The following is a 22,718-nucleotide window of genomic DNA, read 5'->3' as shown; positions in this document are numbered from 1 at the left end:
TGTGCCCGTGATGACCTCTTGCCATCGTGTAACGTCTGCTGTCCTGTGATGATTCGCCCTTCCTTGATGTGTGGAATTGGGAGCCTTACATTATGTCCTGTGTTATGACTTTGTCTAAGTAAACTTTGTTTCATAGTTTGTAAGCTTGCGAGCATGGCCCTCATTACTGTGTCTGTGTTATGCTATAATGTCTATTATCTGTACAAATCCCCTCTATAATGTAAAGCGCTGCGGAATATGTTGGCGCTATATAAATAAAATTATTATATTAATACCTGAAGTTGGGCGGTGTCATTTAATCCTGCATCTCATCACCTTGTCCACATGCTGTCGCCACAGATCCTGGTCGCTGCCCTTCCCTAGTCCAGGTTGGCCCGGGACCCTCTCTGTGGGTCACATTCCCTTCCCACCTGGGATGCACGCCCCACGTCGTAGTGCACTGGCGGCGTTGTAACATAAATTAAATTAAGCCTTGGCCCCTTCCTCTTTGTTCCATTCGTGACAATTATGTCAGAGCTGCACTCACTATGTACATACATTACTAATCCTGAGTTATATCCTGTATTATACCCCAGAGCTGCACTCACTATTCTGCTGGTGTAACTTCCATATACTGTGTAGTGCAGTGATGGCGGTGTAGCTTCAGGGTACAGTATTCCAAATTATTATGCAAATTGGATTTCAGTGTAATAAAGATTTAATTTTTTTTGTTTTTCAAATAAAAACATGGATGGGATTGTGTCTCAAAGCTCAGTGGATCACTGAAATCAATCTTAAACACATGTGATAATTAGTTTTCCAGGTGATTCTAATTAAAGGAAAACTACTTAAACTATGTTCCACATTATTAAGCAGCCACAGGTTTTAAGTAATATGGGAACTAAAAAGGATCTCTCTGCTGCTGCAAAGCATTAAATAGTGCAATGCCTTTTGACAAGGGATGAAAACATTAGATATTCCACAAAAACTTAAGAGTGGTCATCATACTGTGAAGAGATTTGTGACTGAAACAGAGCACAGACAGAGTTTATGCAGATAAAAGCATAATAAGGAAGGTTTCTGCCAGACAAATTCTTGGGATTAAGAGAGCAGCTGACAAAATACCATTACAAAGCAGCAGTTATTTTAAGCGGCTGGTGCCTCTGGATTCCCTCGAACCTCAAGGTGTAGGATCTTTCAAAGGCTTGCTGTGATGCGTATACCTACTATTCGGCCAGCCCTAAACAGTGTTCATGAGCAGAAATGGTTGCAGTGGGCCAAGACATAAATGAACACTAATTTTCAAATAGTCTTGTTTACTGATGAGTATCGAGCAACCCTGGATGGTCCAGATGGATGGAGTAGTGGATGGCCACCATGTCCCAACAAGGCTGCAACGTCATCAAGGAGGTGGAGGAGTCACATTTTGGGCCAAAATCATGGGGAAACAGCTGGTAGGGCCCTTTAAGGTTCCCGAAGATGTGAAAATGACATCTGCAAAGTATATAGAGTTTCTGACTGACGTTCTTCCATGGTCTAAAACGCAGAAACGTGCCTTCAGGAGCAAAATCATCTTCATGCTGACAATGCCCCATCTCATGCTGCAAAGAATACCTCTGAGTCATTGGCTGTTATGGGCATAAAAGGAGATAAACTTATGGTGCGGCCACCATCTTCCCCTGACCTCAACCGTACAGAGAACCTTTGGAGTATCTGTATCATCCAGCACAAGATCTATGAGGGTGGGAGGCCGTTCACATCAAAACAGCAGCTCTGGGAGGCTATTCTGACTTCATGCAAAGAAATACAAGCAGAAACTCTCCAAACACCCACAAGTTCAATGGATGCAAGAATTGTGAAGGTGACATCAAAGAAGGGTCCTATGTCAACATGTAACTTGGCCTGTTAGGAGGTTTTGGAGTTAAATAGATGTTTTATTCAGTGAATTTCACCTCCTAATGCTGCAAATTCCACAAATGAGCATTTTCAGTTCTTTAAAACAGATCAAATGTATAGAAATTCTACTGTGCCTAATAATTTGGAACAGTGCATTGTGAGTTTTTATTTATTTTGGAGATTATACTGTTATCATTGGGAGGTTTCTTCAATAAAATTCAATGTATAATCTAACGGGTGATGACTTGTATTAGACTGTCATTTACACCGACCATTTAGGAAAATCCGAGAAAAATATGATTTGCATAATTTGGAACATGGTGTACCATGTACCGTGTAGTGCAGCGATGGCGCCGCAGCTTCCATGTACCGTGTAGTGCAGCGATGGCGGTGTAGCTTCCATGTACCGTGTAGTGCAGCGACGGCAGTGTAGCTTCCATATACCGTGTAGTGCAGCGATGGCGGTGCGGTTTCCCTCCGCTCGGTTTGGGATATTAGAATCATCTGTAGATCGGCCACCCATCCGCCTCCTCCTCCTCCTCGCAGACCTCTCGGCTCAGTGTGAATTACTCCAGCCAGTAATAAGATGTGATAGGAGACGCGGCACACATTCAATTTCCTGCCTCTGACCCGGAGTCGTCCCCGGCGTAGATCCGAGTGAAATTTGAGACTTCATTATTCCGTTTTTTGAAGTAATACAGATGAAACAGACTGATGGAGCCGGTCGCAGTGATCCCAGACGAGGCACGTTCTCTCCCAGCACCAAATCGCTCAGGTAAGACGACCTGAAGGATCCGCGGAAAATGTCAGCCCCTTTGTAAGGAGCGATGGCGGCATTCGCTGGCATCTGTGTGTGAAACGCAGATTAGACATTAAAGGGATGGTTTCCTTTAATCTGGTACAAAGAATAGGGGATAAAAGAAAACTCCTAAACTTTGTACTTTAAAACTTTAACTGAACTCAATTTTAGGTAAATCCCTTCTCAGCGAGGACTTAACCCTTCTGGTGAGACCCGACGATGCGTCTGCTAGAGCGATGCAGAGCTAGTCAGTAGGGAAGGGTCCTGGCAGAGATTGGGGGTGGCCCAGTCCTAGCGTTACGTGTCACCTGATCAGGCAGATTCTGGAAGAGCAATGGAAGCCGTAATGGATGGACGGCTAATAGAGGAGCAGAGTAGTAGTCGTCCGCAGAACAGCCGGAGATTAATGAGGCAGAGGTGGAATAACAGCAGAGAAGATTCAGACATGTAGCAGAGTGAAGCGAAGCAATAGAGTCTCTGCAGCGATGCAGCAAAGTAGGTAATGTCAAGTGACTCATTGCTGATGTAGCAGAGTCCAGTGATGAAGTACAGTCAAGTACGTCTGGACGCTACTTGGTACAGAAGAGTATAGCAGAGCTGGATACGTCAGGAGGCACCTTGGCATGACTGAGAACCTGGCGATGGAGCAGAGGAGAAACGACGAAGAACCTGGCGATGGAGCAGAGGGGAGACGACGGAGAACCTGCGATGGAGCAGAGGAGAGACGAATGACAACATGGCGATGTAGCAGAGGGGAGACGACGGACAACTTGGCGATGTAGCAGAGGAGAGACGACGGAGAACCTGGCGATGTAGCAGAGGGGAGACGACGGACAACTTGGCAATGTAGCAGAAGAGAGACGACGGAGAACCTGGCGATGGAGCAGAGGGGAGACGACAGACAACATGGCGATGTAGCAGAGGGGAGACGACGGACAACCTGGCGATGTAGCAGAAGGAGACGACGGACAACATGGCGATGTAGCAGAGGAGAGACGACGGAGAACCTGGCGATGGAGCAGAGGGGAGACGACGGAGAACCTGGCGATGGAGCAGAGGGGAGACGACGGAGAACCTGGCGATGGAGCAGAGGGGAGACGACGGAGAACCTGGTGATGGAGCAGAGGGGAGACGACGGACAAACTGGCGATGGAGCAGAGGAGAGACGACGGACAACCTGGCGATGGAGCAGAGGAGAGACGACGGACAACCTGGCGATGGAGCAGAGGGGAGACGACGGAGAACCTGGCGATGGAGCAGAGGGGAGACGACGGAGAACCTGGCGATGGAGCAGAGGGGAGACTACGGAGAACCTGGCGATGGAGCAGAGGGGAGACGACGGACAACCTGGCGATGGAGCAGAGGGGAGACGACAGACAACATGGCAATGGAGCAGAGGGGAGACGACGGAGAACCTGGCGATGGAGCAGAGGGGAGACGACGGAGAACCTGGCGATGGAGCAGAGGGGAGACTACGGAGAACCTGGCGATGGAGCAGAGGGGAGACGACGGACAACCTGGCGATGGAGCAGAGGGGACACGATGGACATCCTGGCGATGGAGCAGAGGGGAGACGACGGACAACCTGGCGATGGAGCAGAGGGGAGATGACGGACAACATGGCGATGTAGCAGAGGAGAGACGGACAACCTGGCGATGGAGCAGAGGGGAGACAACAGAATACCTGGCGATGGAGCAGAGGGGAGATGACGGACAACCTGGCGATGGAGCAGAGGGGAGACGGACGGACAACCTGGCGATGGAGCAGAGGGGAGACGACGGACAACCTGGCGATGGAGCAGAGGGGAGACGACGGACAACCTGGCGATGGAGCAGAAAGTTAAGCCTGGCGCAGGCGATTAAGATCTAGCATCCCCAGCAATGCCACCCCGAGACGTTGCAGTCCTCCTATAGAAAGCACGCTGGTCTGAATGGTTAATAGGCATTTTATTATACCACGGGTGCAAATCATGAGACTGAGTAAATGTGCATACCGCATTTATATCTAAAATTTACAAGAATGGTTATACATACACTATATAGATCGTCACAACTTCTTCATATAGTAAGTCTTACATGAACGCCTGATGATAAAGGAGCTCTGCTGCGCCCAGTACTGGCCCTCCCCGGACAACACAGAACCCCAGTCACCAACACAGAACTTCCTCACTCCTGCAATTGTATACGTCCCTAGACGTGCTCCCATACAAGCCGGGATTAAAAGGGAGGGGAGGCCGAAAAAAAAAAAAGGAGCAGGATGTAGAAATGGACCGATCTCAACAATAATACAGCTTACAGGAGACCTGAACTATGGCTACCATCCCAGAGATACGGGCACCTACTTCACCTCCCAAATCCAGTGCATAGACCGCAACATTTCTGGCTACCTGGAGCCACCACTAGGGGGAGCTCATGCATTTACTGCATACAGTTTTATATGCAATGATATTGGATATTCTAGAAGTTTTCCTGCACCAAATTAAATCCCAAAAAGTTAGAAGGGAAACCGGATGGGACAATCTCGGCTACAGGAAAGGAAGCAAAGGTGTAGAACATAAAATTAGCTAATAAAAATCAAAAACACAAGTTTTCGGAAATAAAAAAATCTTTAATTCCTGCAAATGTCTGCAGTGAGCTCCCTCTAGTGGCGGTGGCAGAATTACATATGGTGATGTAAATACGACTATGCAGCTGATTTGGAGGTACAGAATTGACAAATCTATGGCAAACTGGTGTCAAAATTCATCACCAAAAAGGCAAAAAAATAAATATATAATTCAATTTATGGCATAAGTACGGCCAAATTTCTAGGCAAGTTGCTTACAAAACCTTCATGGACTTACAAACCGATTTGGAAATCGATGGGTTTTATTACTTGCCATTTCTTTTGAGAAAAAAAGCACAATTTATCACTGAAGGGGGAAAGAAAATCAGAATTTATGAAAAAAAAAATATATATATATATTTTTTTTTATAGGGACAGAAGATGAAGTCATGGCGGGGGACGATGGACGGGACTGATGGGGTTCGCTTCACAGAACGAGCCCCTCGTATACGGGACCTTCAGCTTCCGGCGACTCCTTCCGGAGACGTAAATGTTCCAGAGTGTTGTGGAAGTGCTTGTTTATCTGCTCCGTCTCCTCGCTGGCCTCCAGGTTGGGAAGATCTTCACGGATCTTCTGGATCAGTTGGTTCAATACCTGAACGGTGACCTGAGGAAAAAAAAAAAAGACAATGGCGCAGGATTAGGGGGCTGTCAAAAGAAAATAAAAAAAAGCTCTGTGGAAATTAGCGGCAGCTCCTCATCCCATACCAGCCAATTAGCACCGGGCCAAACTTGTGTGCCCAATGTCGACCCCCAGACCTTCAAACAGCCCAATGTGCCAAGTGATGTGCACGCTGAGCCACTTATTACCACTATGTGCCAGCCCCGTGCACAGCCACCACCCTGCCCCCCGGATCAGAAGCCATGATGCCCCAAACAATGGCATGGAGTAACTGCATCCAGTTTGGCCCAAATTCATGCAGCCGAAATCCAAAGCATTGCAGCATAATGCCACCGGACGAGCCCAGACCCCGGACGAGCCCAGACCCCGGACGAGCCCAGACCCCGGACGAGCCCAGACCCCGGACGAGCCCAGACCCCGGACGAGCCCAGACCCCGGACGAGCCCAGACCCCGGACGAGCCCAGACCCCGGACGAGCCCAGACCCCGGACGAGCCCAGACCCCGGACGAGCCCAGACCCCGGACGAGCCCAGACCCCGGACGAGCCCAGATCCCGGACGAGCCCAGACCCCGGACGAGCCCAGACCCCGGACGAGCCCAGACCCCGGACGAGCCCAGATCCCAGACGAGCCCAGATCCCAGACGAGCCCAGACCCCGGAAGAACTTGGCAGTTCTTAACATTTTCCAAGAAAAACAAGCTGCGTCCTCAAGAACAACAAACGTGTTTACAACGAGCTGCAGAAATGTCAAAGTAATTAGCATACTAGCGGCAAGCAATCATCACCGTGGCGGTAAGGACCACGGACCTTGCTGCAGAAGAGCTTATTGTGCAGACCCCGCTATTACTCCGTTATTTCTCGCAGTCCTCAAGGACGGATACATCACCTCAATCCTGATCCATAAAACATGACATGAACCAGACGCCGGCGCTTTATCACAGAGGAGGATAATTAGAGGGTTTCTTCCCAGATCTGAGGACGCCTCGCATCTGTATTCTACACCCCCCAACTAATCAGCGGCACTTGATCGCGACTCTTCAAAAAACCATCCTGAAAACTTGCTGCAGGATAAAGAAGGGGGTGAGGGAGAGAAGAAAGGACGGCGTGATGAGAGGCGCTAACGTACCGCATCATTTTCCTTCTCGTAGAAGTAGATGTATCTGTTGAGGATTTCGATGAAGAGCTGCACTTGTAGGGAAGGGTCCATGCACTGATTAGCGATCTTCAGAGCCTTCTTCAGACACTCCATCACCCGTTTGCCGCTGTGAATCTAAAAAACAAAAAAAGCAGGGACTCGCGGTAATTGAGAGGGAGCGCTCCGATACCTTCTACGTTTCATTGCTGAAGTGGCTGCTCCGAAATGCTAAGAACTTAGGAAAGGAACTTTACTCCAAATGAAACAGAAATCAGGATTCGCAGCAGACAGGACGGGTGCGCTGCCGCCGCGGACAGGACGGGCTGACACAGTAGTCTGGGGAAGGGAACGAGGTGCGGGGATCAGAGGGCTGAGTACAAGCGGGTGACTGCTATCAGACACACAGAGTGAAACAATCAACCCTCGGCACACGAGTCCTCGGCTCACGTCTCTTCTCCTCCGTAGCCGATGAGACGCTCAGGACGACTGACTCATGACGGGCAGAAAGCGGCTCAAGGACGGAGGAGCCATGATGGTTATACAAAGAGTTATTACATATTGTCATTTCTCAGAAACCGTCCTGGTGGCTGAGAACATTCAGCCCGTGATGGGCGTGCGGAGGGGACGTGCCCACGCTGTCTGTAATGAGGCTGTGGGATTCAATGGCTCATTAACTCCTTCACAACCAAATAAAAGCCATCCCTGGAGCTGGCACCGATCACCGCCATAATTAGCAGCACCGCTCGTTTTGTGATGACAGACCACCTCTAATTAGGAGAGAACAGAGGTTTCCTCGTTGCACAAAGTCCAGTATTGTGTCTGTTAAGGACACTGATGACGACGTGAGAACATCTCAACAGCGGCAACGAGTCACAATAATCTATTTAACCCCTTCCAGATATGGTAATTTTCAATTTTATTTTTCCCTACTTCGAAGACCCCTTCATTCTAGTTCTCACCTCTTCGCCGTTCTTATCGGTGTTACGCCCAGACCAGAAGAGATGCGCGGAGGTGCTGACGGCCCGGCACTGGTCCGGCTTCTTCAGGAGCTTGGAAGCAGCCAGCGCGCTCTGCGTCCTCAGGGGCTCGTGGTTTTCTTCGCTGAAACATTTCATCTTCTCAAACGTACCGATGATGAGGGTGATGGCCGCCAGCTGAGCCTTCGAGTCGCTGATCTCGTCTTCGTACAGTGAAAATGCCTGTGTATCAGAGATTAAGCTCAAGCCATCATACGTACCGTATATACTCTAGTATAAGCCGAGAATTTCAGCCCATTTTTTTAGGCTGATATTGCCCCTCTCGGCTTATACTCGAGTCATACCCGGGGGTCGGCAGAGGAGGGGGAGCGGCAGCTGTGTAATAATACTCACCTGCTCCTGGCGTGGTCCCTGCACGTCCCTGGTTCTCCGGGCGCCGGCAGCTTCTTCCAGCGTTGAGCGGTCACATGGTACCGCTCATTACAGTAATGAATATGGACCTGACTCCACTCCCATAGGGGGGATCCGCATATTCATTACTGTAATGAGCGGTACCATGTGACTGCTCAACACAGGAAGAAGCTTCCGGCGCCCGGTGAACCAGGAACGAGCAGGGACCGTGCCGTGAGTATAACGGGGGCAGTGTGCGATATTCACCTGTCCCACGTTCCACCGTCGGCGCCGCTGTGTCTTCTGCATCCTCTGCAGTGACGCTCGGGTCAGAGGGCGCGATGACGCGATTAGAGTGCACACCCTCTGCCTGAACGTCAGTGCAGAGGATGCGGAAGACACAGCGGCGCCGACGGTGGAACGCGGACAGGTGACTATAGCAAATGCCGGGGGGCCTGAGCGACAAGAGGAGAGTATGTGATTTTTTTTATTTTTAATGGCAGCAACAGCATATGGGGCATAATAGTCTATGGAGCATCTTATGGGGCCATAATCAGCATTTGTGCAGCATTATATGGGGCAAATATCTCTATGGAGCATCTTATTGGGCCATAATCAGCATTTGTGCAGCATTATATGGGGCAAATAGCTCTATGGGGCATCTTATGGGGCCATAATCAGCATTTGTGCAGCATTATATGGGGCAAATATCTCTATGGAGCATCTTATGGGGCCATAATCAGCATTTGTGCAGCATTATATGGGGCAAATAGCTCTATGGGGCATCTTATGGAGCCATAATCAGCATTTGTGCAGCATTATATGGGGCAAATAGCTCTATGGGGCATCTTATGGGCCATAATCAACATTTATGCAGCATTATATGGGGCATATTTTAATATGGAGCATCTTATGGGGCCATAATCAGCATTTGTGCAGCATTATATGGAGCAAATGTCTGTATGGAGCATCTTATGGGGCCAAAATCGGCATTTGTGCGGCATTATATGGGGCGTATTTTGTATGGAGCATCTTATGGGCCCATAATGAACTGTATGGAGCATTATATGGGGCTCCTGATTCAATATGGATATTCACAAACACTTCCCTACTGATGTCTCAATTAATTTTACTTTTATTGGTATCTATTTTTATTTTTGACATTTACCGGTAGCTGCTGCATTTTCCACCCTAGGCTTATACTCGAGTCATTAAGTTTTCCCAGTTTTTTGTGGCAAAATTAGGGGGGTCGGCTTATACTCGAGTCGGCTTATACTCGAGTATATACGGTATCGAGGACTGCCGCCGACGGGTTTACTACAATGTATGACAGTAAAGAGCTAGGAGTTTTTTGCTCATGTGCTGCTACACTAAAACACAGTGGCAAACCCTCAGCTAAGAGTAAGACAGGATGACGGCTAAACAAAGCAAGACATTAGACTTCCATTAAACGGCAGCAAATGTAGATTAATTTTGTAAACTGTAAAATTCTGGAAAAGAAAATAATGAGGATAACTAAAATTGGTTAATACTGTAACCATTTTTGTCATAATTTTTATCAATATTTTATATATTTAACATTATCATTATTATAATCATTTTTATTAATGACAAAAATGATTAAAATACAATATTTTAACCATTTGTTATAATTTATTGTTATTCATATTAAAAAAAATGAAAAAAATTGGGTAAAATAAAATATGTAATCATTTCTTTTTACTGGGCATAATTTTTTTTTAGATTATTATTATTAATAATATTATTGATACTATTATTATAAATTATTATTATTGTTATTTTTAATAATAATCTAAAAAATAATTAAGCACATTTATACTTTTATAACTCGGAAAGACGAAAAATTTGAAGTGTAAATTTGATAAAAGCACAAAAGTATAAAAATAAAATAATTAATAATAATTAATATAAAGGCTTAACCAGCATGAACAGAAAGATAAGAATGGTGTGGGCTATTAAAAAGGGTTAAAGGCCTGGCTTGGCCTCCGCCATGTCGAGGTCAGCGACTGCGATGCAGCAATTTTCACGGATGCCGTCCGATAATTGAAAAGCGAGATGTCGAGGTCATCAGCGGAGTGACAGCAAGTGAAAAAAAAAAAAAAAAAAAAGATTACAGACGCGGGCGGATCATTACCTGAGACATGAACTCATAAGCCACCGTCTCATGGTTTTCAAATCCAATTTCTCCAGCTGCCAAAGCCCCTTGAAGGAACAGTCTGAGGGGCAACTCGGCCAATTCGGCTTTAATTAAGGCGCTGATCGTCTGGTGAGCGAAGGAGAAGATCTTCTGACACTTCTTATCCCACTTATCATCCTGCCCGGGGCGAGAACAGAAAAATAAGTAATTACTAAACCCTTTAAAAGTCTTGAGAAGGTGGTCTCAATATTAACAGTCCTTGGACAGGAGAGAAGGAGCAGATCATTGAGGGTCCGATCTATGACATTCCTCACTGGAATAAGCGGGGTCCGAGTCAAGTGCTCAGTTACAGCCGGTAGATCCGTAAAGGAGGACTATAGCGATGGCACGCCATTCTGTCGGGGCAGGCCAGAGCCCCCCATTCTTAGCATCAGCAGCAATCTGCAGACCCCATGATGGAGAGACCGCTTTTCCTAACGATAAGTGATATAGATGTAAAGGAGGAAAGGTGACTTACTATTTTGGAGTTTTCTTTGTATCGGAAAGCGAGCTGATACGCTGCGAACACCAGCGGCGGTAACGTGAAACGGATTCTCTGGTTCCCGCCTGCCCCAAAGTGCTTTCGAGCCGTATTCAGGATCTTAAAAAAAAAGAAAGGCATAAACCATTAAACAAAAAAAAAAAACAAACAAACAAACAAAAAAAAATCACAATGGAGAAAGGCTGCAGTACCAGATGACCTTAATTCTTTCTTATTCTGAACAATTCCTTTAAATACCCCCTCAGAGCAGAACTCGTAATGACCACTACAGACAGGCGGCATGTCGTGACGACTTATCGGGTGACTCCATTAGCATCTATGGCTTTCCTCGTTGCTCCCCCATTACCCTGGTCATTATAGCGGTATAATGAACCAGGTCCGTACAGAACAGTTCTTTTATCAGAAGATGGAGTCGGTCCGTTCTCGGGATACCAGAACAAACGGCTGCCCGTTAAGTCACAATTCTTCCAAAAGGGAGGAGCATGGAGGACAATTAACAAATCTGACCGCAGAGATAATGACCCCCCCCCCCGGGGGAACTAGAGAGGGTAACATGGCAAACCTAACCTAATAGGAACCGATCGTTATCAGCAGTCAATGACACAACCCTGCAGCTCAGTAAGAACTACAGGAATGAGGAGACAGACTGAACAAAAAAAATCTTAAAAAAAAAAAAAAAGCACACAGTAAGACCCCCCTCCCTTAAAAAAAACTACAAAACTTGTTTTCTTGAAGTATTGATCTGTGTATATATTCTGGGTCTATGAAGCAGCTCTCTCCCCCCTTCACCAGCAGAAAGTCACAGCACGTGGAGAAGGGAATATAGACACGTTCTGATCTTGGTCTACATAGGTTGTTGTAGAACGTACAGTCTTGTTGTTTCGTTAGCGTTTCTATACGTATAAATCACCGCAGTAACAGATCAGTGATCGGCTGCAGAGCAGCTCTCTCTCCCCTCTACCAGCGATAAGTCTCAGCAGGGAAACTCCAAGAAGATTGTTACATGGAAAGTTGCAATCAGTCTACTTAGAAGTAATGCTGCTAAATTATCAACATATATGATCTGCAACAATATATGATTAATGACTGACTGATGCAGCAGCTCTCTCTCTCTCCTCTACCAGCAGAAAGTCTCAGCAGTTGAGCACAATGAAGAAGACTGGACCTAGAGAGACATTCTGATCTTGGGCTACTTAGATTGTTACAGAGTGTAGTTTATACACAGGAAAATGCTGATGAAATCATTGCAGTAACAGATCAGTGATGGATTGTGAAGCAGCAGCTCTCTCTCCCCTCTATCAGCAGGAAGTCACAGCACATGGATTTCCATAAACGAGATTGAAATAAAGAGAAATAGTGTACTTAATTTGTGAAAGAATATAAAAGACTGGATTTCTCTGCGTACAATCACTGCAGTAAAAGATCAGTGATCGGCTGTGCAGCAGCAGCTCTCTCTCCCCTCTCCCAGCAGGAAGTCGCAGCATGTGAATCTTCATCACGGAGATCGGAATAAAGAGAAATACCTCTGGACTAGTTACATTGTGAAAGAACATACTGCCAAAAGCACAAGATTAGATTTCTCTGCGTACAATCACTGCAGTAACAGATCAGTGATCGGCTGTGCAGCAGCAGCTCTCTCTCCCCTCTCCCAGCAGGAAGTCTCAGCCAACACAAATCAGACATTCTAGTAGCTTTTAGAAGAGAATGTAGCAAACGTGACTTTAGCATGAACAGTCCCACATTGTGCCAAGTGCTCTGTAATTTCACTCCAAAAGAAAAATATATATTCATTCGCCATAAAAAAAAAAAATGGACCCATTGTGAGATTAATACAAGAATAATCGGCAAATACAGATCCGTTCCCTCCCCCCACAGTCGTACGGCAGAATAGGAGGCTTCTCTGAAATGAACCCCACCATTATGCGGCTTAAGCGTGTGCTAAATGAAGCAATTAGGAATGCGAGCGAGCGGCTCCCGGGGACACTTCAAGCACGTACGAACGGGTTTCAGAAGCTTTCAAAGGTTTTGCTTTATTTCAGTCTTCAGAGAGGTGAGATAATGCACGAAATCTCCATTTGTGGGGTTAATTGCGAAAAACTAAGGAATGCCGCTTCCTCGCACACAGAAGACATCTGCTTGTAGCCGACCCTCGTGGTCCAGATTGATCCTGGAAAGCGAGGCGTGCGGTAATGTGAAGTGAAAAGGAAAAACACAGGAATCCATTACGTCGCGGCCAGAGCAGGGGGATTTTTTTTGTGTACAGAAATTTCCACTTGCTGCACGGTTGTTCCAATCAAAGCCAATTAAATAAGTAATGAATAAGATAATGAATCAGTTTGCATTTACAGAAGAGGTCCCTCGGCACCCGGCAGGATTAAACAGTGGAGCATTGATCTTGGGAGCAGCAGGAGGCGGAGGCGATACCGTGGGCAACAAGACGCCGTCATGCAACCATCATATACTGCGGATGTGGAATTATTACATAATGCACCATTGAATATCTACCACACGTGACTGAGCAGCCTTCACATACCATTGCTTGTGAAAGTATTTACCTCCTTGGCATTTTTTATGTTTTGCTATCTCACAAACTGGAAATTCACTTTTTTTTTTTTTGAGGGTTGACATCAGTTCATGTAAAGAACAGGCCGACAACTGTGAACATTTGGTTTTCTTGTTATTGTGAAGCCAACACCAAATAGGACAAAATACCTAATAACTTTAGAGAGCATAACTATTCCCCCCCCCCCCCCCTAAAGTCGGTACTTTGTAGATCCTCCTTTTGCGGCAATTACAGCTGCAAGTCGCTTTGGATAAGTCTCTGAGATTTCCACATCTGGCCACTGGGATTTTTGCCCTTTGCTCAAAGCAAAACTGCTCCAGCTCCTTCAGGTCACATGTTTCCTCTGGTGAACAGCGATCTTCAAGCCTGACCACAGATTCTCCATTGGATTAAGATCTGGGCTTTGACAAGGCTACTCCAAAACATTTACACATTTCCCGTTAAACCCCTCGAGTGTTGCTGTAACAGAATGCTTTGGGTCATCGTCTTGATGGAAGGTGAATCTCCGTCCCAGTCTCGGATCACTGAGAAACAGGTTTTGCTCAAGAAAATCCCAGTATTTTGCACCATCCATATACCTCTCGACTCGGACCATTTTCCCTGTCTCTACTGCCGAATAACATCATCACAGTATGATGCTGCCACCACTTTTAACTGTGGGGATGGTGTTCTTGGGGTGGTGAGCTGTGTTGGTTTGGCGCAAAAAATTAGGTTTACTTTGGTGGCTAAAAAGTTAATTTTTGGTCTCCTCTGACCACAGCACATTCCTCCATACACTTGGGGAGTCTCCCACATGCAAAATCAAAACGACCCTTACAATGTGTGTGCAAGTGAAGGCTTTTTTCTGCCTACGCTTCCATTAAGGCCACTACTACTATGGTGTGTACGATTTATAGAATTCATATGGACAGATACTCCAGTCTCTGCTTGTGAACTCTGCAGCTCCTGCAGGGTTACCTTTGGTCTCTATGCTGCCTCTCTGATTAATTCTCTCCTCACCATGGCAGAGAGTTATGGTGGGCGCCCTCTCTTGGCAGGTTTGTTGTGGTACCATGTTCTTTCCATGTGATAATAGATTTGATGCTGCCCTGGGGATCATCAGAGTTTGGGATATTTGTTTATAACCCAACCGTAACTTGTACTTTTCAACAACTTTGTCGCTGACTTGTTTGGAGATCTCCATGGTCTGCGCGGTGGTGGCTGGAGATCTCCATGGTCTGCGCGGTGGTGGCTGGAGATCTCCATGGTCTGCGCGGTGGTGGCTGGAGATCTCCATGGTCTGCGCGGTGGTGGCTGGAGATCTCCATGGTCTGCGCGGTGGTGGCTGAAGATCTCCATGGTCTTCGCGGTGGTGGCTGGAGATCTCCATGGTCTTCGCGGTGGTGGCTGGAGATCTCCATGGTCTTCGCGGTGGTTGGAGATCTCCATGGTCTTCACGGTGGTGGTTGGATATCTCCTTGGTCTTCACGGTGGTGGTTGGAAATCTCCATGGTCTTCACGGTGGTGGTTGGAGATCTCCATGGTCTTCACGGTGGTGGTTGGAGATCTCCATGGTCTTCACGGTGGTGGTTGGAGATCTCCTTGGTCTTCACGGTGGTGGTTGGAGATCTCCATGGTCTTCACGGTGGTGGTTGGAGATCTCCATGGTCTTCACGGTGGTGGTTGGAGATGTCCTTGGTCTTCACGGTGGTGGTTGGAGATCTCCATGGTCTTCATGGTGCCGTTTGGAAATGTCCTTGTTCTTCATGGTGTTTGGTTAGAGGTGCCTCTTGTTAATGGTGTTGCAGCCTCTGTGGTCTTTCAGAAAAGGTATAATCTATATACTGACAGCCATGTGACACTTACATTGCACAGAGGGGGACGTCCTGTCACTAAGCATGGGACTTGTGAAGAAAATTACTTGTTTTTAGGGGCTTCATCGCAAAAGTTGTGAATACATATGCACACGCCAATGTTTAATTATTTGATTAATGTATGCCTATATTTTTCTCACTTCACCAACATAAACTAGTTAGTGTTGATGCATCACTCACAAAGCGGATTACAAAAATATTTACACACAGGATATAATGTAACAAGTTAGTTAAAAAGCCAAGGGGGGTTGAATATTTATACAAGACACTGTACGCACTGCATTTCGCTCCATGTAGTAAGTTGCACAAGATGCCACACTGCCTTCGCTCCATAGAGCAATTATTGCATGAAAACGCATTTCACCTTCACCCACTTCCCGATGCAACGCTCACATTACGCTTTTATTGCGTACGGACGTTACAGCCCTAATCTAAGCCGTGTGTTCCTTTATTGCAGCACAGGATTATACCCACTGCCCTAGATATCAGTAAGGTGACGGGAATAAAAACAGGTTCAATAGGCGACAACTTTAGAAAAGGCTTAAGGGGATAGGGGACAAACTACTGTTGTGGCGAAATCCCTCCGCGTGGATCTCAGCGGGGTGTCGGCGATGTCACTCCACACACAGTGCGAATAATTCACCAGCCCCTAAAAGCCCATTAAGTCGCTAGGAATCCTAGCAGGCTCGTTAGCATCTAATGAGTATTAGTTATGAGGAGCCGCGGAGTCAGGAGGACGGCGGAGGACACGCTCTTCGCTTCCTCCCAGTGGCGGCGTCTTCAACCTCCTCCCGGTCGGACGAGATGAAACGCGCTGTGAACTCCGTCTTGCCATTTGTTCTGTACACACAGGACACTTCGGGAGAAATTGCTTCCTTTCATGACAATGATGAGCTGTCGACAGCTAAAACCGCCGCCGCCGGAGCACTAACAAGTCTCCTCGGGAGGCGACTTAATCAGTACCTTCCCGCTGCAAGATGACAGGTGGCGGCGCGCAGACGGTGACCTCGTTTACACTGAAGAGGGGATCGGAGCGCTCGCCGTGGCGTCTCCCACCGCACAATTACTGCGCCGGGAAGCAAAGCCCAGGCATTAACCAAGAGCGACGCTCTGCAGGTCTGCAAAGCCCAGGCAGCCTGAAGACATCAATCCCTGCTGGGACTAGTAGTGCCTAAGAAACTGCAACTGTCAACATATCAGCCTGAGAACATCAAAACATTGGAGGTTGTAGTTTCTGTAACGAGCAAATCTCTAAACATTGCAGCACAACAAATCCTGACGACGTGGAAGGAGTTACGCCGCCATGCACACCATTACCGGCGGTGTCAGGGGGCGGCGCTGACTCACGTCCAGGCATCTGCTGCGATTCCATGAAATAATAAAGGATATTAAATCTGGGCTGATAGCGCGGAGAATCAGCATATTGGATGCCGGTAATAGGAGCGCAGCGCTCCCATGTAATTATCTGTACGGAGCCGGCGCTCTGCGGAGCAGGGACAAGTGCGCTCTCCTCTACCTCCAATTATCAGTGATCGGCCATTACTAGGACGTTCCTTACCAGGTACTGCTGGTCGGGGTCGTCGGACCTCAGAAGGTGAATGAACCTCCCGACGAGACCCTGCTCGTCAGCAAAGTCTTCAGGATCGGGGTCTTCAGCCGGCTGGTCTGGCTGGTCCTGGATGAGCGTCGATACTAGATTCATGATGGCGTCCACCTGTCAACGAAGCCAGTGTTAATGCAAAGCAGTCCAGGAATGGCGGAGAGGCGGCGCTGTGCCCATGTTACCTGCTCCTGGGATCCGACCTCCGTGTTGTACTCCAGCCCGCTGCTCAGCACGTAGCAGCTCATGCTCTTCCTGGACTCGTAGTCAAAGTATTCGAAGAGTGGGTAGAAGTGTTTGAGCTTCAGAACGGTCAGGATGTTATTATAAGTGTCCACCGGGATCTTCAGGAGCCGCGTCAGCTCCTTGGAGACAGCGCTGCTAGTGGCAATGCTGAAAGGGACATCACAGAGTAGTGAGCGCAGCTCTGGGGTATAATACAGGAGGTAACTCAGGATCTGTAATGTATGTACACAGTGACTGCACCAGCAGAATAGTGAGTGCAGCTCTAGAGTATAATACAGGATGTAACTCAGGATTAGTAATGTATGTACACAGCGACTGCACCAGCAGAATAGTGAGTGCAGCTCTGGGGTACAATACAGGATGTAACTCAGGATCAGTAATGTAATGTATGTACACAGTGACTGCACCAGCAGAATAGTGAGTGCAGCTCTGGAGGATAATACAGGATGTAACTCAGGATCAGTAATGTAATGTATGTACACAGTGACTGCACCAGCAGAATAGTGAGTGCAGCTCTAGAGTATAATACAGGATGTAACTCAGGATCAGTAATGTAATGTATGTACACAGTGACTGCACCAGCAGAATAGTGAGTGCAGCTCTGGGGAATAATACAGGATGGAACTCAGCATCAGTAATGTAATGTATGTACACAGTGACTGCACCAGCAGAATAGTGAGTGCAGCTCTGCAGTATAATACAGGATGTAACTCAGGATCAGTAATGTAATGTATGTACACAGTGACTGCACCAGCAGAATAGTGAGTGCAGCTCTGGAGTATAATACAGGATGTAACTCAGGATCAGTAATGTAATGTATGTACACAGTGACTGCACCAGCAGAATAGTGAGTGCAGCTCTGGGGTATAATACAGGATGTAACTCAGGATCAGTAATGTAATGTATGTACACAGTGACTGCACCAGCAGAATAGTGAGTGCAGCTTTGGAGTATAATACAGGATGTAACTCAGGATCTGTAATGTAATGTATGTACACAGTGACTGCACCAGCAGAATAGTGAGTGCAGCTCTGGGGTATAATACAGGATGTAACTCAGGATCAGTAATGTAATGTATGTACACAGTGACTGCACCAGCAGAATAGTGAGTGCAGCTCTGGGATATAATACAGGATGTAACTCAGGATCAGTAATGTAATGTATGTACACAGTGACTGCACCTGCAGAATAATGAGTGCAGCTCTGGAGTATAATACAGGATGTAACTCAGGATCAGTAATGTAATATATGTACACAGTGACTGCACCAGCAGAATAGTGAGAGCAGCTCTGGGGTATAATACAGGATGTAACTCAGGATCAGTAATATAATGTATGTACACAGTGACTGCACCAGCAGAATAGTGAGTGCAGCTCTGGGGTATAATATAGGATGTAACTCAGGATCAGTAATGTAATGTATGTACACAGTGACTGCACCAGCAGAATAGTGAGTGCAGCTCTGGGGTATAATACAGGATGTAACTCAGGATGAGTAATGTAATGTATGTACACAGTGACTGCACCAGCAGAATAGTGAGTGCAGCTCTGGAGTATAATACAGGATGTAACTCAGGATCAATAATATATGTACACAGTGACTGCACCAGCAGAATAGTGAGTGCAGCTCTGGGGTATAATACAGGATGTAACTCAGCATAATGTACACATTATAAAGATGACCATAAACCTTCAAAGAAGTCGCTGTCAGACGTCTCTGAACACCTTTTTCGTATGGATTGAATGTATTGAAATCAAGGATGGCAGATTCTTCATTCCCATGATAATTGCTGCTGGGGGATAGGTGGTATGGGGCCGCCATCAGGGCGTTACTGCTCTGACGTATGGGGCCCGGCGAGCAGCGGGTCCCTCTCTTCTGCTCAGCGGGAGACTCTGCAGCTTCAGTAACTGACCGCGCGTCCTCAGATGCACAATCAGTTCAAATCTGTTGCTGTGCGGGAGATCGCTCCTACACGGCAGCAGTTAATGGCCGCCTGTCAATTACAGGCCGGCAGCTGATGTCAGCGTGCACGTCGCCCATGTATGACGTAATTGTCATACGCCGGAACGATGGTGTGCGCCTCAGCTGAAGGACGCTGTTTTGTAAAGCCGTGGTATGGTGCTGCGTTATACCGCCATGGGGGGGATGCATTATACTACTATGGAAGTGCATTATACTGCTATATATGACTATATGATGCATTATACTATTATGGATGACTATGGGGCAGTATGGAGATATGGGAGAAGTATGGACAGACATGAGGTAGAATCGGAGGACACATGGGGCCAGAATGTGGGATATTGTTACTGTAGGGGCTAATTATTTTTATTATTTATTGTTATAGCGCCATTTATTCCATGGCGCTTTACATGTGAGGAGGGGTGTACATAATAAAAACAAGTACAATAATCTTAAACAATACAAGTCATAACTGGTACAGGAGGAGAGAGGACCCTGCCCGCGAGGGCTCACAATCTACAAGGGATGGGTGAGAATACAGTAGGCGAGGGTAGAGCTGGTCGTACAGCGGTTTGGTCGATCGGTGGTTACTGCAGGTTGTAGGCTTGTCGGAAGAGGTGGGTCTTCAGGTTCTTTTTGAAGGTTTCGATGGTAGGCGAGAGTCTGATGTGTTGGGGTAGAGAGTTCCAGAGTATGGGGGATGCGCGAGAGAAATCTTGTATACGATTGTGGGAAGAGGAGATAAGAGGGGAATAGAGAAGGAGATCTTGTGAGGATCGGAGGTTGCGGGTAGGTAAGTACCTGGAGACGAGGTCACAGATGTATGGAGGAGACAGGTTGTGGATGGCTTTGTACGTCATGGTTAGGGTTTTGTACTGGAGTCTCTGGGCAATGGGGAGCCAGTGAAGGGATTGACAGAGGGGAGAGGTTGGGGAATAGCGGGGGGACAGGTGGATTAGTCGGGCAGCTGAGTTTAGAATAGATTGGAGGGGTGCGAGAGTGTTAGAGGGGAAGCCACAGAGCAGGGGGTTACAGTAGTCAAGGCGGGAGATGATGAGGGCATGGACTAGGGTTTTGCAGATTCTTGGTTGAGGAATGAACGGATTCGTGAAATATTTTTGAGTTGAAGTCGGCAGGAAGTGGAAAGGGCTTGGATATGTGGTTTGAAGGAGAGATCAGCGTCAAGGATTACCCCAAGGCAGCGAGCTTGTGGGACTGGGGAGAGTGGGCAGCCATTTACTGTAATGGATAGGTTCGTTGGGGGGGTCGCGTGAGATGGGGGAAAGATGATGAATTCTGTTTTGTCCATGTTAAGTTTTAGAAATCTAGCGGAGAAGAAGGATGAAATAGTGGACAGACATTGAGGGATTCTGGTTAGTAGGGAGGTGATATCTGGTCCAGAGATGTAGATCTGTGTGTCATCAGCATAGAGGTGATACTTAAAGCCATGAGATTCTATGAGCTGTCCCAGGCCAAAGGTGTAAATGGAGAAGAGCAGGGGCCTAGGATTGAACCTTGTGGGACTCCGACAGATAGGGGGTGAGGTGAGGAGGCGGTGTGTGAGTGGGAGACGTTGAATGTCCGGTCTGTTAGGTATGACGAGATCCAGGATAGGGCCAAGTCTGTGATACCAAGAGATGAGAGGGTCTGTAATAATAGGGAATGGTCCACTGTGTCAAAGGCAGCTGACAGGTCGAGGAGGAGGAGGACAGAGTAGTGTCGCTTGCTCTTGGCGGTTAAGAGGTCATTGGTGACCTTAGTTAGGGCAGTTTCAGTGGAGTGGTGTGACCGGAAGCCAGATTGTAGGCGGTCAAAGATGGAGCAAGAAGAGAGATGGGAGGACAATTCAAGGTAAACGTGTTGTTCCAGTAGTTTGGAGGCATAGGGGAGAAGTGATATAGGGCGATAGCTAGATACAGAGGATGGGTCAAGAGAGGGCTTTTTGAGGATAGGTGTGATGGAGGCATGTTTAAAGCTTGAGGGGAAAACACCAGTTGTTAGTGATAGGTTGAAGAGATGGGTTAGGGTTGGGATGAGGACTGTGGTGAGGTTTGGGATGAGGTGGGCTGGGAGCGGGTCAAGTGCACAGGTGGTGAGATGCGATCTTGAGAGTAGAGTGGAGAGTTGATCTTCTGTAATGGTGGAGAAGTTGGTTTTGGAGGTGGAGGGCTGGGAAGTCAGGAGGAAGGGCTCTGGGGGTTGTTGACTAAAACTGTCTCTGATGCTATCAATCTTCTGCTTGAAAAATGAGGCAAAGTCTTCAGCGGAGATGAGTGGGGAGGGAGGAGGTGCTGGGGGACGGAGGAGAGAATTGAAGGTGTTGAATAACTGTTTAGGGTTGTGAGACAGAGAGGATATGAGAGACGAGAAGTAGGTTTGTTTAGCTGTGGCGAGTGTGGCCTTGAAAGTAGTGAGGGACTGTTTGAATGCGATGAAGTGCTCGTTGGAGTGGGATCTTTTCCATCTGCGCTCAGCAGCCCTGGAAGCTCGCCTCAGTTCTTTGGTCAGGCTGGTGTGCCAGGGCTGTCTGTTGATTTTGCGAGCTTTGGTAAGTGTAAGTGGGGCAGCAGATTCCAAAGATGCAGCTATTGTGGTGTTATATAGAGCTGCAGCGTCATCCGCATTGTTTAGGGAACTTATGTTTGTAAGAGGGAGGAGGGATTCAGAGAATGAATGTAGATCAAGGTGTTTAAGATTTCTGCGAGGGTGTGAAAGTTTGTGGGGTGGGGATTGTAGACATGGAGTGGAAAGAGATGAGAATGTGAGAAGGTTGTGGTCGGAGAGTGGAAGAGGTGAGTTAGAGAGGTTAGATAGAGAGCAGAGGCGGGTGAAGTTGAGGTCCAGTGTGTGACCGTCTTTGTGAGTGGCTGCAGAAGACCATTGAGTGAGGCCGAAGGAGGAAGTGAGAGATATAAGTTTAGTGGCAGCTGAGAGGGAAGTGTCAATGGGTATGTTGAAGTCGCCCATGATGATAGTGGGGATGTCGATATTATTTTTCAGGATACTGTTCTCAGTGTGGGGGGTGGTCCTGTTAATGTGCAGGGAGACACAGTCGCTTTTTTTCTTCATCTGGCGTAGTGTAGAGATTGGGGAAAAATTGGGGAATGTGCTTTAGATAACTTATTTTCTGCAAAGACGAGCCCTGGCTGGAAGAAGTGATGGTGGTCTGTCCTGGATAAAGAAGAAAAGTGAAGAAGAAAGTCTTCCAACTAGAGACGTCTCCGGTGAGTCCGTGTGTTACCTGTACACTGACACTATATTATAAGCTCCTGTGTATATTAGACAAAAGAAGGAGGGCACCATCAAGAACTATATGTACAATATTTAAAGGGCTCCACCTGCAGTTTGTCTAAAAATGATCAATTAGAAACCAAAAGGACACACTAAAGAGC

At 47.2% G+C, this 22,718-nt stretch overlaps 1 protein-coding gene across 1 annotated transcript in view; it reads right to left on the bottom strand.

Annotated features, from left to right (window-relative positions):
* Positions 1-4,602: 4,602 nt before the first annotated feature.
* The window catches only part of VPS35 (VPS35 retromer complex component), a 41,720-nt gene continuing 23,604 nt past the window's right edge, over positions 4,603-22,718 (bottom strand). The window contains exons 11-17 of the mRNA XM_069739271.1: positions 17,304-17,511; positions 17,077-17,232; positions 11,079-11,201; positions 10,559-10,738; positions 7,996-8,235; positions 7,028-7,171; positions 4,603-5,886 (exon numbers count right to left, since the gene is read on the bottom strand). Coding sequence (XP_069595372.1) covers positions 5,707-5,886; positions 7,028-7,171; positions 7,996-8,235; positions 10,559-10,738; positions 11,079-11,201; positions 17,077-17,232; positions 17,304-17,511 — 1,231 coding nt within the window. The 3' untranslated portion in view covers positions 4,603-5,706. The remainder of the gene's footprint in view (positions 5,887-7,027; positions 7,172-7,995; positions 8,236-10,558; positions 10,739-11,078; positions 11,202-17,076; positions 17,233-17,303; positions 17,512-22,718) is intronic.

This window comes from Ranitomeya imitator, chromosome 9 (genome assembly GCF_032444005.1).
Source record: "Ranitomeya imitator isolate aRanImi1 chromosome 9, aRanImi1.pri, whole genome shotgun sequence".
NCBI lineage: Eukaryota > Metazoa > Chordata > Amphibia > Anura > Dendrobatidae > Ranitomeya > Ranitomeya imitator.
The sequence above is the reverse complement of the archived record's forward strand: the minus strand, read 5'-3'. Positions and strand labels throughout refer to the sequence as shown.